The following is a 16,793-nucleotide window of genomic DNA, read 5'->3' as shown; positions in this document are numbered from 1 at the left end:
TACTTATTATAACAGCACCCTTCTCATGCATAGTGAGAGTTTGATATATTCCTGAAGAACATGATAGCAAGTGTTTGTATAAGAGAGAGAGAGTAAGGTTGCTTTACCCATATCTGCATCAGATATAAAATGTAACACTAACCCCGACAATCTTTCTCACTCACACATATACATGCACGCGCGCACATATCAACCGCACAGTTCTTCACTGCTCACAGGGTATGAGCGCACATTTTTACGTGGCAGATGTAAGTAGGGAGTGTTTTGATGTGTGGTCGCTTAAGATACCGGTGGAGATTGGGCCTGAAGTACCACGTTGACGACGCTGCCAGTCACAGCTAACAATTGCGCTCTACCCGTTACCAAATAATTTACATGCTCCACTTTGCTTTGAGTTGTACTTGCTGGTTGTTTCCTTTTCTTATTTTGAAATGAGTCCAGAGATCAATCTTGCTCTGTCACAGGGTTCGAATACAACTCTCACAGCACCAGAAGGAATCAGCAATCCATATGTCCATTATTACATCAGTTCTGGCTTTCCAGGACCACAGAAAATGGATGTAGGCTGCCAGCCCTGTGAGAGGGAGGTGTGGCTCGTCCTCCCACTCCACTCTTCTCCCCTCAACAGGTAGAACTCCTTGTTTGTTTTACGTTCATGGTTGACTGCCAGAAAAGTGTCCGCTACAACATGACTGCCAGTGCCAGAAATAATAGAGCATGTATAAACTATTTGAACTTGTAATCTAGATTTTGTGAAGCAAATTTAATCAAATTACTGACATTTAAAACTAAAGGTGCTGTACTCACTCAGGAACTCCATGACTTTGGAAAGACAGCTTCAAATATTTAATAGGAATGGTATTGGAAATCCATTCCTTGTTGGCAAATAAAAATGTCACTCTCAAACGGAAATCTTTAATTTTACACTTGAATTACTTTTCACAGGATAGCATCCCTAAGGCACTCAGTCATTCTTCTTTCATGGTGTTTTGCAGGAATGTTTTAATTCTCTTGAGCATTGAAAAGCATCGCTCAGTTTCTAATGTCGTTATTAGCAGTTTCAAAACATTTAGCAGTCTCTTTGAATGTTCATCCTCCAGAATCAGTGAAAGAAATGGAACTGTGCCAGAAACTGCGCTCAACTCAAGCTAATGTAGAAGACTTGAAGCTCACCCTTCTAATTTTTTTCCGGACATGTATGTGTGTCTGTAATTTCAAGCTATTTGTGTGGAAAAATTGTGATGTATGTGTCAAACTGATTTACATCAAATAAGTTGTCTGCATTGAGGTGTCCAGTGAACTGAAAATGTGATTTTATTTCAGAAAGGATGCCAATGCACACTTCCAAAGCAACTCTTTTTTTTTATACCAATCAAAAATCCGCGGCTTCGTGGCAGTCATTGTTTCTTCACTTTCGAAACTAATGTCATTAGGGATTGAGTCAATGTCATCTCTGATGTTTTGCATTACCACTTCAAATTTCTGGATGTCTTGTTTCACTTTGGTCAGCTCAGTTATCTTCTTCTGAAGCTGATTAAAAAGTATGTCTGCATGAGGAATTATCTTACAGAAAAATGATAATCAGAAAATGAATTCGTTATCTTGCAGTCCTTGTTGTATGAACCAGCTTTTTCAATAGTAGAAGATAGTTTTATGCTGCCACTTGTGTCAGTGACTTCCATAACAAGAATAGGATCTTCCCTGTTTTCAAAAACATCTTTTACCACTCCAGAATGGTAATTCCATCTCGTGACACACACACAGCAAGCTCTTTTGAATAATGCTATGCAACACTTTTGATCTTTGTGGCGAGTAAAAAGAGAATGAAGAAGTACCTGAAAGATGTGCATAAAAGATGCGGGCTTTGTGATTAACAGAAGCTGCCATAGATATAATATGGTTAAACTGATGCGCATAATAATGGATGTAGTTTTCATTTGGGTATTTGTCTTTAATTAGTTTTTGAATCCCATTCGACTTGGCACTCTTAACGTTTGCACCATCGCAACTCTGAGCTATTAGTTTTGCTTGGTCATCGCCAATTAATGGTTCAATTCCTTTCAGAATACTCTCAGCTATAGTATGAACTTTCTGACTTCCTGGATTAACAAAGTTCCAAAGTCTTTCAGTAGGTTTCTCTTAACAATATAACACAAAATAATAACCAATTGAAATTCGCAAGTCACATCTGTGGTTTCATCCGCTATGATCGTAACATAATTGGCAAGTTTTATCTCTTTTCACACTTCGTCATGGTATACTTCCAACATGCATTGCAGTAGTTCATGCTGAACAGTCTTAGAAATGCGTTTGAACACTGATGCTTGACTGAGATGAACATGAGGCTCTTTATCCTGTTCTCCACTGAAATGAAGCTCATGGAAAACTTCCTTATTTTGACACGCATCAGATTCATCATGGCCCATAAAAAGCCAGTTCCAAAGCACCACAGTACAGAATACAGTTTACAATTAAATTCAATATATGTCTATTCATTTCTACACATTTGTTGTGGCTGTCAGTTGTTTGTCTATATTGCGAATCTAATTTCAGCTGAATGTTGGTTTTGGCTAGAAATGATAGACTAAGCACATTATTCATGTGTCACTTTGACATTTCATGTACTTTTATTTTAGACCATATATGCCCAATATCAGTTATTTCAGTCTTACCCCAATGAACATCTCCTCAAAATAACACAAAAAACAGTGTTGCTTTCTTCACAGCCACAAATCCATTTGTTCATTGGTAAATTTCTGGATTGAACTTATGGCATCAATTTTTTGTTTGCTGCTGCAGATTCAGATTCAGGAGTGCCCTACCTAGTGTTTTTATCTGATTTTTTTTCACTGAGAGTTCTGTTGCTAAATGGCATTTTTAATAACTCGTTTACTTTGTTCACCTTTGCTATTTTCACAGCCAACTGAATTTTCCCTTACAGATAACACTGTGCACACAGCTGTATACAGTCAATTACCTAACATCACAATAACAACATGTTTGCACAGAACTGTATTACATGAACGTAATGAGTATAAACAGAAATACTACACCGTTGTTTGAAAAACAGATACTCAACAGGTGGTGAATACATTAGTTTTTTTGTTCTGTTCCTATAGCCCTGCAGTTGTGAAATATACCAATATTGAAATAATGCCTCTTAGTTTCAAAATCTAAGGGCATAATTATATTCAAATTGTATATAACTACTTATAATGATAATTAAGTTTATTATTTCTGTATTTGATTTAATTGAGCATTAATTTGAGTTTAGGAATGCTTCAGCATTAACTTTCAGAAAGATGATAGAACTAGGTTACAAGAAGTTTATGTCCCAATGATCGCTAGATGGCAGATCATGCTTCTATAGTTCTGCACTGTACTGCTCTCTGGCAGAAGGAACGTAAAGCTCTGAGCCAGATCAGCTGTGGCTCCATTTGCAGCCATAAGAAGCATGTAGAAACTGATGGCCGAGCCTTTCACACAGTGCTTATGCAAGCAGACAGCGCCAATCTGCAGTTGGCTCCAAGCTTGAGAAAACCACCATGAGAGCGCCCACAGAGAAACGTGCCTTTTCAAATCAGAAAATACATACTCCGAAACAATGTTCTATCGCAATTTGTATAGATTTGTCTTTCTTTCTATTTCATACAAGCGGTGCCACAGCACAGTGGCACTATCTCAGAAGCCACCCCTGACTTTTGGACCAGCTAACTACAACTGCATCAAACACAATTTTTGTGCTATATGTGTTTTGCCTTTATTATGTGCAAGGCGCCTTCAGTGGCATGGAATATGTACATATTTTTACCATTTAGTTTACATGCTGGGGCAATGTACCTGTAGGTTATAAACAGTTCTAGTGGTTGGGTTCTTCTACGGTGTAGTAATATTTTAAATACTACTTACAGGTTGCATGGATGATTTTCTAGATCTTATGTTTCTGTTCCATTTTTGGTGCTGTTCCTCTTCTTGTAATTGCCACCTGGGGTTTTTGTTTTCCACATTTCACAGCACTAGGGACTGAACACTTGTTTTGATGCAATGTTTTGATTTGTGTTGCTGACTGTCAGGTGTTATTGCTAAAGACTGAATGTTATTGCCAACTGTCTAGTGTAATTTTTTAGATATCTGTGATCTGTTTGTTTGTGTGTGTGTGTGTGTGTGTGTGTGTGTGTGTGTAATAGTATTTCTTTCGGTGATCTTCTTTATTATTATTATTAATTTTTATGGTTTTTTATTTTTATTTTACTTATTTATTTTTTTGTGTCTACATGTGCGAGAGGGATGATTTTTACTTTATCATTTCTTTTATTTAGTGTAGTAGGGAATCTTTACTGATGTGTGTTTGTTCATTTATCATATTTGTTTTCAGTGATGGGTTTCTGGATTTGGAACTTTTCTTGCATTTGTATAAGTTATTTGTCATGGTTATTTATTTTCATTAATTTCATTTCTTGTTCCATGTTTGTAGGATGTTAGTTATGGTGTTTTAAATGTTCTGCAAAGGTGGAATGGTTTGTTTTGCACTTCCAACAACTGATATGTTCTTTGTACTGTGTTTTAAAATTCCTGCATGTCATGCCTATGTATACTGCACCACAACTTTTGACATTCAAGTTTATATATTCCTGATACCTGGAATTTATCCGTCTTGGTAGTTGGTTGGCTTAAGTGTGATTGGAGGGCTTGCACAGTCTTAAATGCTATTTGGAAGCCCTGGCTCTTTAGCATGTTTACCACTCTGTGTGTTAGTCATAGTGTACCATCTGCTTCTTTTCTGTGTGTTGTTAAACTGTGTGTTTGTTGAATGTGTTTGTGAGTTTGCAGCTTGTGAGTTAGTTTGTATTCTGGAAGTGTTGTAATAATAATAAAAAACTCACCAAAACAAATACTCTCTCTCTCTCTCTCTCTCTCTCTCTCTCTCTCTCTCTCTCACACACACACACACACACACACACACACACACACACACACACACACACACATCACAGATATCTCAAAAATTACACTCGAAAGTTGGCAATAACATTTGATCTTTGTCAATAACATCTGACACTCAGCAACACAAAGTGAAACACTGAATCAAAACAAGTGTTTAGTTCCTAGTGCTGTGAAATGTGGAAAATGAAAACCCGAATTGGCAATTATAAGAAGAGGAACAGCACCAAAAATGGGACAGAAACTTAACATGTAGAAAATCATCCATGTAACCTGTAAAGAGAATTTAAAATATTGCTACGTCACTGAAAAACCCAACCACCAGAACTGTTTATAACCTACAGGCACATTGCCCCAAAGTGTAAACTATATATTAAAAATACGTACATATTCCAGGCCATCGAATATCCCTTGCAGAGAGTAAAGGTGAAATGTGTATGGCACGAAAACTGTGTTTGATTCAGTTGCATCTAGATGGTCCAAAAGTAAAAATTATCAATATACTGTAATATTACACGCAACTGAGGAAGACAGGACTACAAATGTTGAAGATGAAATAATATGTGCTTGACCATTATTCCCATTCCAAAGAAAAACTTCCGAATGTGTAAATAATGGTGTGTGTGTGTGTGTGTGTGTGTGTGTGTGTGTGTGTGTGTGAAGGGCAAAAATATCTGTTGTGCACAAATGCTCCCATTTTAATTCCAGTGTCTGAATTCTGCATGAAACATTACAGTGGAAGCTTTCCAACTGGTTATAACAATCACACATTGCTCAAACCTGTAATAACAAATTAAATCTTGTCATTGTGTAGTGTACATCCTAAGAAATAGTACTACACTAAAAATTCTATTCAGGGGCTCACTCTTCACTTATTTAAATTTTCATTTCTCATGGGATTGCTTTATATTAGTTGAAGCAACTGTAATATTAAAATTACACAAGTACAATAGTAGTTACTGAAATGATTTTAAATATTTTATTATACACACCATTAGTGCTACTGGCAGAATAACATTCCAAGTAAAAACAAGCATGGGCCCAGCCCATACTTGTAAGCATCCTGAGCCTTTCGTAAACAATGTTGAGACAACACTCTCTCCACTGTATGGGCGACCACGTACCACAAAAACAGCTGCAATTTGCAGGAGATAAAGCACCATAATCCACCATCCAGAGCCAACAACAAAGTCCATGAAGTAGACAACAAATATTCCAAGCTGAAATACAAATTTGAAATTAAATTTTAATTTTGGTATCAAAGAACAATAAGTGCACAACAATACAACTAAACATCACTTTTTTGCTTGGTTTCATTTGGATCCAGCAATTTCTAGAATTTGTGGAATATAAAACCTTAACATGAAAGTAAGCTTTTTTAATTACCTCTAAAGGATTAACTTTTTAAGATAATTCTACAGTTTCTGGTAGGTTAGTGTGACTTTCATTGCCTAATATAGGTGAATATAAACCACCAAAGAAAGTAGGGCCCCTTGCTGTTACAAATAGAGATTGAAAAATCTGCACATTTAATGAGGTGTTGATGAATCCATTATTTGTAGACATTAGATTTGGATACAAATGTTGGTGAAAACTTAGATCACGAATACATTTCTTAGTGATGTGGAATGTGCCAGTTTGATATAAGGTTTCTTTCCATGATACCATTTGTTTAACAATTACTACTTCATATCTAAAAATTAATCTATTGAGTAGAAAGAGCTGTCACTCAGAAATTCTTTTAATTTGTATTTAAATTCTGGTTGGCTATCTGTCAGACTTATAATGCTGTTTGGTAAATGACCAAAGACTTTGGTGGCAGCTTAATTGACACCTTTTGGTGCGAAAGTCAGATTTAACCCAGAACAGTGTAGGTGATCATTTCTTCTAATGATGTAGTTACGCACTTTGCTATTATTTTTGAACTGGGATCGGTTATTAAAAAACAACTATTCATTAGTGAATATATGTATTGTGGAGGTATTTTGAACATTCCTAGTTCCTTAAATTAACATCTGCAAGATGATCTTGGGTGGGTTCCAGCTATTATTCTGATTACATGCTTTTGTGCAATCAATAATTCGTCTCTTAATGATGAATTACCAAAAAATATGATGCCACATGAAAGCAGTGAATGAAAATAGGCATAGTAGGCTAATTTACTAATATGTTTGTCAACAAAATATGCAATAACCCTGATAGCATAAGAGCTGAACTCAAACATTTCAGCAATTCATCAATGTGTTTCTTCCAGTTCAGTTTCTCAGCAATTCACACACTCAGAAATTATACATATCCTGTATTAGAAACAGATTTCTGTTAAAAGTCTGTATGTATCAATGGTGTTACACCATTTCCTGTACAGAACTGTATATACTGTGTTTTTTCTAAATTAATTGAGTGTCCATTTGCATAGAACCAGTTAATAACAATTTTGTCAGCTAATTCATGTTTATTGGATGTGATTACTATACTTGTATTATCAACAAAAATAACTTGCTTTGCATCTTCATGAAAACAGAGTGGCAAGTCATTAACATAAAGTAAGAACAATAAGGGACCCCAAGACTAAAATCTGTGGGATGTCACTCTTGATGCCTCCCCTGTTACAGTATTCTGCTGATATTTGCAGGGTCTCTACTGTTATTTTCAACCTCCCACATTCTTCCAGTTAAACATGTATTAAACCATTTATTCACTGTCCCACTCATACCACAATCCTGAAGTTCATCTAGAAGAATTTCATGCTTTGCGCAGTCAAAAGCCTTTAAGAGATCACAAAAAGCCCAATGAGTGAAGTTCTCTTAATCAGAGCATTTAATATTTGATCACTGAAAGTATATATAGCACTCTGTAGAAAAACCTTTCTGAAAGCCATTTCTGAAAGACATTTTGTTAGTACTTCATTTTTACAAATATGTGAAAGCACTCTTGAATACATTACTTTTTTGAGAATTTTGGATAAAGCTGTCAGAAGTGGGACTAGGCAATAGTTGTTACCATTGGATCTAGCCCTCTTTTAACATGATGGTTTGACAATAGCATATTTCAGTGTATCCAGAAAAATGTCCTGTTTCAGTGAGCTACTACATATGTGGCTAAGAATCCTACTTATCTGTTGGAAACAAGCTTCTATTACTTTGTTGGAAAAGCCATCAATTCCATGTGAGCTTTTACTTTTGAGTGAATTTATTATTTCCCTAATTTCAGTATTAGAGGTGAGCTGAATTTCAATTTTATCGAACTGCATAAGTATTGCCTCTTCCATATACAGCTTTGCATTTTCTAATGAACAGCTGGATCTTTCTCTACTACGCATACGTTAAAACTGCAGGAGGGGTTAATTAATCTTAGTATATCCAAAAACTACACAGAAGTCCTCATGTCAGTACTGTCACATACATCCCATGTATTTGTATCTGCTTCAAGAAACTCAATCAGTGTAGTGTACCATACACCAAGATTACAGTGTTATTTGATCTCATGAGTCAGTTCAACTTTGAGCCTCAAAACTAATGACACAACTGAAAGGCTCCTCTTGTGGCTCCAGTACAATAAATTACTGTTAAATACAAACAAGACAGCTCATATGTTACCCTGTAACAGGCAGCTGGAAGTAGGATGGACAGAAGCATGGCAAGTACTGGTTTTAATGGTCAATTGCTGACTGTTCTTTTCCATATCTCAGTCCTCTACTTGATGCATAGGGCAAGCAGTAGAGAAACCAAATAGAAATTTGGAAAGGGAATTAAAGTTCAGGGAGAAGAAATTAAAACTTTAACATTTCCTGATGACTTTGCAAATCTGTTAGACATGGCAAAGGACTTGGAAGATCAGTTGAATGGAATGGTCAGTGTCTTAAAAGGAGGTTTCAAGATTAATATCAATAAAAGTAGAAGTAAGCATAATGGGATTCTGGGGAAATTAGATTAGGAAATGAGACAAAAAATGTAAATAATGAGTTTTGCTGTTAGGGTAGCAAAATAAGTGACAATGGTCAAAGTAGAAGGGCTATAAAATACAGATTTGCAATAGCAAGAAAAACATGCCTGAAAAGAGAAATTTGTTAACACTGAAGATAGATTTATGAGTTACTAATTCTTTCCTGCATGTATCTGTCTTGACTGTAGCCTTGTGCAGAAGTAACACAGGGATGATAAACAGTTCAGATAAGAAGAAAATAGAAGCTTTTGAAATGTGGTTCCACAGAAAATGCTGAAGTCTGGATTGGTAGATTAAATAATTAATGAAGAGATACTACATCAAACTGGCAAGTAAAGAATTGGTAACTTGATTAAAAGAAGGAACTGATTGATAGGACACTCCCAGAGCCATCAGGGAGCTACCAAATTGGTAAAAGAGGGTAGCATGGAGGTAAACTTTGTAGAGAGAGACTGAGGCTTGATCAGAGGAAGATGGTTCAAATAAATGTAGGCAGCAGTACTTATGTACAGAGTTTGATATGTAATACACATTTTGATTTACTCCTGAATTATTTGTGGGAAAAGACAGTTTCAATAAATACACAGCACATCCAATAATAGAGCTTTTCATTTTACCCTCCAACACATTAAAATTCGGTGTCCATATCCCACATATTATGGCCTTGAACATTCATGACAAACTGCAACAAACGAACTTTAACAGCATAGAATTAATACTGCTAAGCAGAAGATTACACTCCATCTTTGTGCAGAAATACAATTACTCAATAACAGAATTTAAAGTGATGGCCACAGTGTGGCAGAATACTGCACAAAATTTGCTCTCTACCTGGTAAATATATATTTATTTATGTTTTCAGATTTTTGTAGTTCTTCTACTTAATGTATTACGAAGTACTGTAAATTATTGCAATATATAATTTACTGTTTGTTCTTGGTAAGCCTCACATAAACTAATTCAACAGTTTAAATTTTTACATGATAAAATAAAAGAAATGTCATTCTGAACTTTTAGAAACTGGGACTGACTTTAGCAACTGGGACTGACCTCTGTGGTCATGGGCAATCCAAGAACAAATCCACAGGCACAGCTAAAGAATGTAATTGTTGTTTCCCACGATTTAAGGCTGGATGATTTTATAGCTGTTATTCCTGTAATTACACAGTGCCATATGGCCAGCTGCAATTTAAAAACAAAGGACAACATTAGTAATGTGCTTTTAGCATGAAAATAATAATTATTTTGTCAGACAACATTTAGTATTTAGTACATTACAAAGAGAAATCATTATCACATGAGTGATTATATCTTAACCAATAGCAAAAACTGCAAAGCCATTTTCATAAAGTCTCTACATCTCATTTACAATTACAGAAGAGAATTAGCCACATCTGAGCAAAACATTTTAATAACATACATCATATTTTGCAAATTCAATCATGCAGGAAAGCCTTCAAGAACATGGGACAGGACAAACTTATGGGTGACTATTAACAACCAGTTACAACTTTTTCTAATCTACTTACCAGTATGCTGTGATTATGGAAATTACTTTTAGAATTTATGTAATTTTACATAGAGCAATGTCTGCTGGTATATACTAGTAAAATTAAAGCCTGTTTAATATGAATATAAGTGTTAAATGGAATTTATATACCCAGAGTCTAAACATTCTGATAAATTATAGAAGTAGTAGCTAATAAAGTTGGCTTTTACATTAGTTTAGAATATCTGAGGATTTCAAATTTCCTGTCACATTTCTCCTAGCAACCTGTCAAAGACTTTTTACAAGAACATAAAACTCCCATCCTGACCCAAAATAGCGATTCATAGTCTGTACAGAAATTAAATAATTAAACCGTATTGCCCCAGAAGATTATGCCACATGACAGTACTGAGTGAAAGTATGTTTTTTTTTTCTTTTTTTTTTTTTTTTTTTTTTGGTTGTGGTTTTAGGGCGCAAAACTGCTATGGTCATTAGTGCCCAGCCCGTGACTTAAGACAGTAAAAAACCGAAATTGAAAACCAGCAGCAACGGAAACAAACTCATAAAATTGGAGAAACTAAAAGTAGAAATAATGCTTAAAAATCCAGTACAGACAGGGGGTGGTTGTCCCCAAAAAAAAAAAACTTCAAATGACTGACGTCATTTCACTGTCACTAATAAACTGGAGAACACGGTCGGCTGAGCGCGTGTCATCTGCTAAAATCGACGATAGATCAGGCGAGAGCTGTAGACGGGAGCGTAACGGATTAAAATAGGGGCATTCAATTAAAAGGTGTCTGACCGTCCACGGCTGAGAGCAGTGGGGACAGAGTGGAGGAGGATCACTGCTTAAAAGATGTCTATGGCTAAAAAGACAGTGCCCTATCTGGAGTCGAGCTAAAATTACCTCCTCCCGACGACGCGTTCGGGAGGAAGAAGTCCAAGCGCAAGGAAGGGCTTTCACTTCCCGCAATTTATTACGGGGAAGTGTTGACCAATGCGCATGCCATAAATGAGCAACTTGGTGACATAAACCGCTCCGTAGATCGGTGAAGGGAAGCGACTGAATAGCTGGCCGAGGAAGAGAGACTGCAGCCTTGGCCGCCATATCGGCCGCCTCATTCCCACAGATACCAGCGTGTCCCGGGAGCCAGAGGAACGCCACCGAGACGCCCCCCAGGTGGAGCAAGCGCAGACAGTCCTGAGTGTGAAAGTATGTGATACTACCAATCCCATCCCCAGGTCAATACAGTGACTGAGCTTTGTAAGTGTTAAGCATGCCGAATTTATCTTTTGGATAACTTATCCACATGTTGGTGCTACTTCAATTTATTATCCATCTGGGTCTCCGGGAATATTTATTTATTTATTGCTTTCTTTGCGAAGAGTCACAAAAGATTATGACTTTTGCAAACATCAGCGTTTTTTTACATTTTGAGAATTTCTTTTAAAATACAAACAAAACAGATAGTTGATCTAAATTAACAAAATGCAATACAAGCACACAAAAGAGAATATAAAGCCAAAAAAGTAGATATACAATTAAAGTATGTCTAATTTCCAACAGAAAATTCAGAAAGTGAGTATAAACATTTCTTTGTCAGGAATCAGTCAAAAGTTTCCTGTTTCAGATATCTCCATCACATGCATATAAGTATTTTGACACATTTGTTAAACCGGATTTGACCACTAATGTATGGGTGTGGTTTGTTATTTTTAGATTAATTCTTTGCCTAAAGTAGTTATTTTTATTTCTAATATTGTTGTCATGTATGTCGTTGCATTTTCTAGACTCTTTTTGATGATGCATGCCCCAAAAATAAAATTACCTTATATCAATACAAGAAATATATTGTAAGGTTCTTACATTGCACAAAAATCTCTTTACAGGACTCATGCTGACATAAACCATGGATTATTCTAATTGCCTTCTTCTGCCGCAACATTAATCTATTGAGATGTGTATCTGCAGCACAGCCCCATAATTCAATACCATAATTTAGTAAAGAATATATTGTTCCATAGTAGGATTTGTAACTATTTTTGCTTAAGTGTCTGAATACATATAACCCACTACTAATCTTGCCACATACATAATTAATATGATTTGACCATCCCAAGTTTTCATCTAAGTATGGGCCTATGAATCTGCACTATCATTTCCTGTTTCTTCAATTCCACATGTATTATGTATAGAAGTTTGGTTAGAGTTAACAGTCTTAAATGATAATAATTGTAATTTGTTAGCATTTATATTTAGATGTTGTTCACGAAAATAATTAATTATATTTATTACTCCACCTGTTGCAGACAATGTAAGTTCACAGGCATTTTTTCCAAAACACAACAGAGATGTGTCATCTTCATAACTCACTATTTTGGAATATTTTGGCAGTGTGACATCATTGACATAGCCTAAGAAGAAAAAGAGTCCAAGAATTGATCCCTGGAGGACTCCTTGTTTTGCTAAAAGACTGGGAGTACTACTCAGTCATTAATTTGATAGATTTCTACATCTACATCTACAACCATACTCCGCAAGCCACTTGACGGTGTGTGGCGGAGGGTACCTTGAGTACCTCTATCGGTTCTCCCTTCTATTCCAGTCTCGTATTGTACGTGGAAAGAAGGATTGTCGGTATGCCTCTGTGTGGGCTCTAATCTCTCTGATTTTATCCTCATGGTCTCTTCGCGAGATATACGTAGGAGGGAGCAATATACTGCTTGACTCTTCGGTGAAGGTATGTTCTCGAAACTTTGACAAAAGCCCGTACCGAGCTACTGAGCGTCTCTCCTGCAGAGTCTTCCACTGGAGTTTATCTATCATCTCCGTAACGCTTTCGCGATTACTGAATGATCCTGTAACGAAGCGCGCTGCTCTCCGTTGGATCTTCTCTATATCTTCTATCAACCCTATCTGGTACGGATCCCACACTGCTGAACAGTATTCAAGCAGTGGGCGAACAAGCGTACTGTAACCTACTTCCTTTGTTTTCGGATTGCATTTCCTTAGGATTCTTCCAATGAATCTCAGTCTGGCATCTGCTTTACCGACAATCAACATTATATGATCATTCCATTTTAAATCACTCCTAATGCGTACTCCCAGATAATTTATGGTATTAACTGCTTCCAGTTGCTGACCTGCTATTTTGTAGCTAAATGATAAAGGATCTGTCTTTCTGTGTATTCGCAGCACATTACACTTGTCTACATTGAGATTCAATTGCCATTCCCTGCACCACGCATCAATTCGCTGCAGATCCTCCTGCATTTCAGTACAATTTTCCATTGTTACAACCTCTCGATACACCACAGCATCATCTGCAAAAAGCCTCAGTGAACTTCCGATGTCATCCACCAGGTCATTTATGTATATTGTGAATAGCAACGGTCCTATGACACTCCCTTGCGGCACACCTGAAATCACTCTTACTTCGGAGGACTTCTCTCCATTGAGAATGACATGCTGCATCCTGTTATCTAGGAACTCCTCAATCCAATCACACAATTGGTCTGATAGTCCATATGCTCTTACTTTGTTCATTAAACGACTGTGGGGAACTGTATCGAACGCCTTGCGGAAGTCAAGAAACACGGCATCTACCTGTGAACCCGTGTCTATGGCCCTCTGAGTCTTGTGGACGAATAGCGCGAGCTGGGTTTCACATGACCGTCTTTTTTGAAACCCATGCTGATTCCTATAGAGTAGATTTCTAGTCTCCAGAAAAGTCATTATACTCGAACACAATACGTGTTCCAAAATTCTACAACTGATCGACGTTAGAGATATAGGTCTATAGTTCTGCACATCTGTTCGACGTCCCTTCTTGAAAACGGGGATGACCTGTGCCCTTTTCCAATCCTTTGGAATGCTACGCTCTTCTAGAGACCTACGGTACACCGCTGCAAGAAGGGGGGCAAGTTCCTTCGCGTACTCTGTGTAAAATTGAACTGGTATCCCATCAGGTCCAAAGGCCTTTCCTCTTTTGAGCGATTTTAATTGTTTCTCTATCCCTCTGTCGTCTATTTCGATATCTACCATTTTGTCATCTGTGCGACAATCTAGAGAAGGAACTACAGTGCAATCTTCCTCTGTGGAACAACTTTGGAAAAAGACATTTAGTATTTCGGCCTTTAGTCCGTCATCCTCTGTTTCAGTACCATCTCGGTCACAGAGTGTCTGGACATTTTGTTTTGATCCACCTACCACTTTGACATAAGACCAAAATTTCTTAGGATTTTCTGCCAAGTCAGTACATAGAACTTTACTTTCGAATTCATTGAACGCCTCTCGCATAGCCCTCCTCACACTACATTTCGCTTCGCGTAATTTTTGTTTTTGTTTATCTTTGTGCAACTGCCTCTGGTTTGACAGGTCGTTGGTCAGAAATAGTATTGCTGAATCTTTTAAGCTGTATGCCTGAAGTTTCTTTATTAATAGGCCATGTTTAACTGAATCAAATGGTTTAGTAAGATCAATGAATATGCACGTTGTGAAATTTCCTTCATCACACTATGTAAAAATTCAGATATTGTTGTGATGGTGCTGTGGTCTTTCCTGAAACCATGTTGTGTTTCTAGGGTCAATTATTTTTTGTGAAATAATCACTGAGTTGTGAAAGCAAAACATATTCAAATGGCCTAAAGTTTTCAACCTGTTTTTTGGATCCTATCTTATATACCGGTTTGACTGCAAATTTTTAATGAGCCTGGATAGGTGTTTTCCCTAATACAGAAATTAATGAGATAGGTAATAGGTTTAACTAATTCTTTGTGACACTTCTTAAATGGGGCACTAGCTATCTCATCTCAGCCAGTTGAGTGCTTGGTTTTTAACGCGTTGATTATTCAACTTAATTTGTGTTCACTTACAGTTCTGAATTCAAAGTTTATACCTTGGGGTGACCAAATGTTTATCTGACTGTTTTGGTCAACAGGTTGTGCTGGGATACCACACAGAGTGATGAAATATTTGTTTAAAATGTCGGAGATTGTCCTCAGATCTTCTATTAATTTTCCCTCGTGCACTGTGCTTATTTCTTCCATATTCACATTTGATGGTGCTTTCCAGTATTGATTAATAAGCTACCAAGATGCTTTACTGACATTGTCAGATTTAATGACTGAATTGCTGCGAACCTACTTCCTGAAATTTGAAAGCTCTGTCTGAAACAGTTTTCTGGCTTTGCAATACTTTTCCTGGAGAATGATATCCTTTTTAAATTTGTAAAGTAAGAAGAGGACATGAACATTCTGGTTGAGTTTAATCAGACTACTGGTTAGTTTCAGTTTTGGATTCTTTCTATGTGTTAGAGTATTTTTAAAATCTTTAACTGGGCAACAATTATTACAATGTCTCAAAATTGTTTCATAGAATTCATCCGATTTATTGTTTGTGCCTTTTACCTTATACAGGAAACCCTGCTACATTCCTCCTGGGCTAGTTTATGTTCAAGGCAGTTTGTATTATGTTCACTCAGGATCCATTTCTGTTCAATAAAATTGGTTGCTTCTGCTGTGTTTATACCCTTATAGTCAACAGATTGACAATAGTGGTCCAAGTAGTGAAATTCTGTATTGCTGCACTCAAGGTTGTATGAATCCAGTATATCTGTTGACCTCAAGTTGGTCACACAGGGAGTTTCATTTAGTGAGTACTCATTGATATTTACATCCATAAATCAGTTTTATTTGTCTGTAATTGCATAACATGACTTTTTGTAAGATTAACAGTTAGCCTGCTTGCTGTGATTGTTCACTGTGATCCAGTTATAAGAATGTTTCCCTATCCTGCTGGATATGTATGGCACTGTAAAGTTCCATTTAGGACTTTTATCAGTATACTTGTACAATCAGTAACCATCACAGTTTTTTAATTCATTCTTTGGTAAATTGTTAACACATTACTCCATTCATGCAAGGATGATGGTTTTAACACCATAATGTTTGTTTTGGTTATAGGATTTTATAATATAGACAATCAAAGGCCTTATTAACACTACACAAAAGATAACAGGGCAATCTTTCTTGTTTAGTTCTACCAGAACTAAGTTGATGAGGTTACAAAATGCTTTCTCTGTAGAGAATCATTTACAGGGGTCAAACTGAGCAGGTGATAAAAAGTCATTGTCAGAAAAGTGGTTCAACATTTTGTTATAAGTTACCTGGAAAAAAATAGGTGAAAACATGAAAGAAGGAAGATAGAGGAAGAGGCCACTTGCATATGTCCACTTTTTTATAAATGGTATTATTATTGCATATTTCAGTCTTTTAGTAAGTGCATTAACTCACTGACTACACTAAGGAAGTAATGCAACAGAAATTTAATGAAATTGAAATTGCTTGTACATTCCCACCCAAAGGATTGAAAAGCTTCACGTCCTTCACAAATAAAAGTTCATATGAAGTTGAAACATCT

At 36.5% G+C, this 16,793-nt stretch overlaps 1 protein-coding gene across 1 annotated transcript in view; it reads right to left on the bottom strand.

The window, feature by feature from the left end:
• LOC126184555 (sodium-dependent transporter bedraggled) overlaps positions 1-16,793 on the bottom strand; it is a 745,492-nt gene that overhangs the window by 15,513 nt on the left and 713,186 nt on the right. The window contains exons 16-17 of the mRNA XM_049926982.1: positions 9,934-10,065; positions 5,934-6,161 (exon numbers count right to left, since the gene is read on the bottom strand). Of these exons, the coding sequence (XP_049782939.1) occupies positions 5,934-6,161; positions 9,934-10,065 (360 nt within the window). The remainder of the gene's footprint in view (positions 1-5,933; positions 6,162-9,933; positions 10,066-16,793) is intronic.

Source organism: Schistocerca cancellata, chromosome 4 (assembly GCF_023864275.1).
Source record: "Schistocerca cancellata isolate TAMUIC-IGC-003103 chromosome 4, iqSchCanc2.1, whole genome shotgun sequence".
In the NCBI taxonomy this organism is placed as follows: Eukaryota; Metazoa; Arthropoda; class Insecta; order Orthoptera; family Acrididae; genus Schistocerca; species Schistocerca cancellata.
Note: the sequence above shows the minus strand (reverse complement) of the source record. Positions and strands in the feature narration are given on the sequence as shown.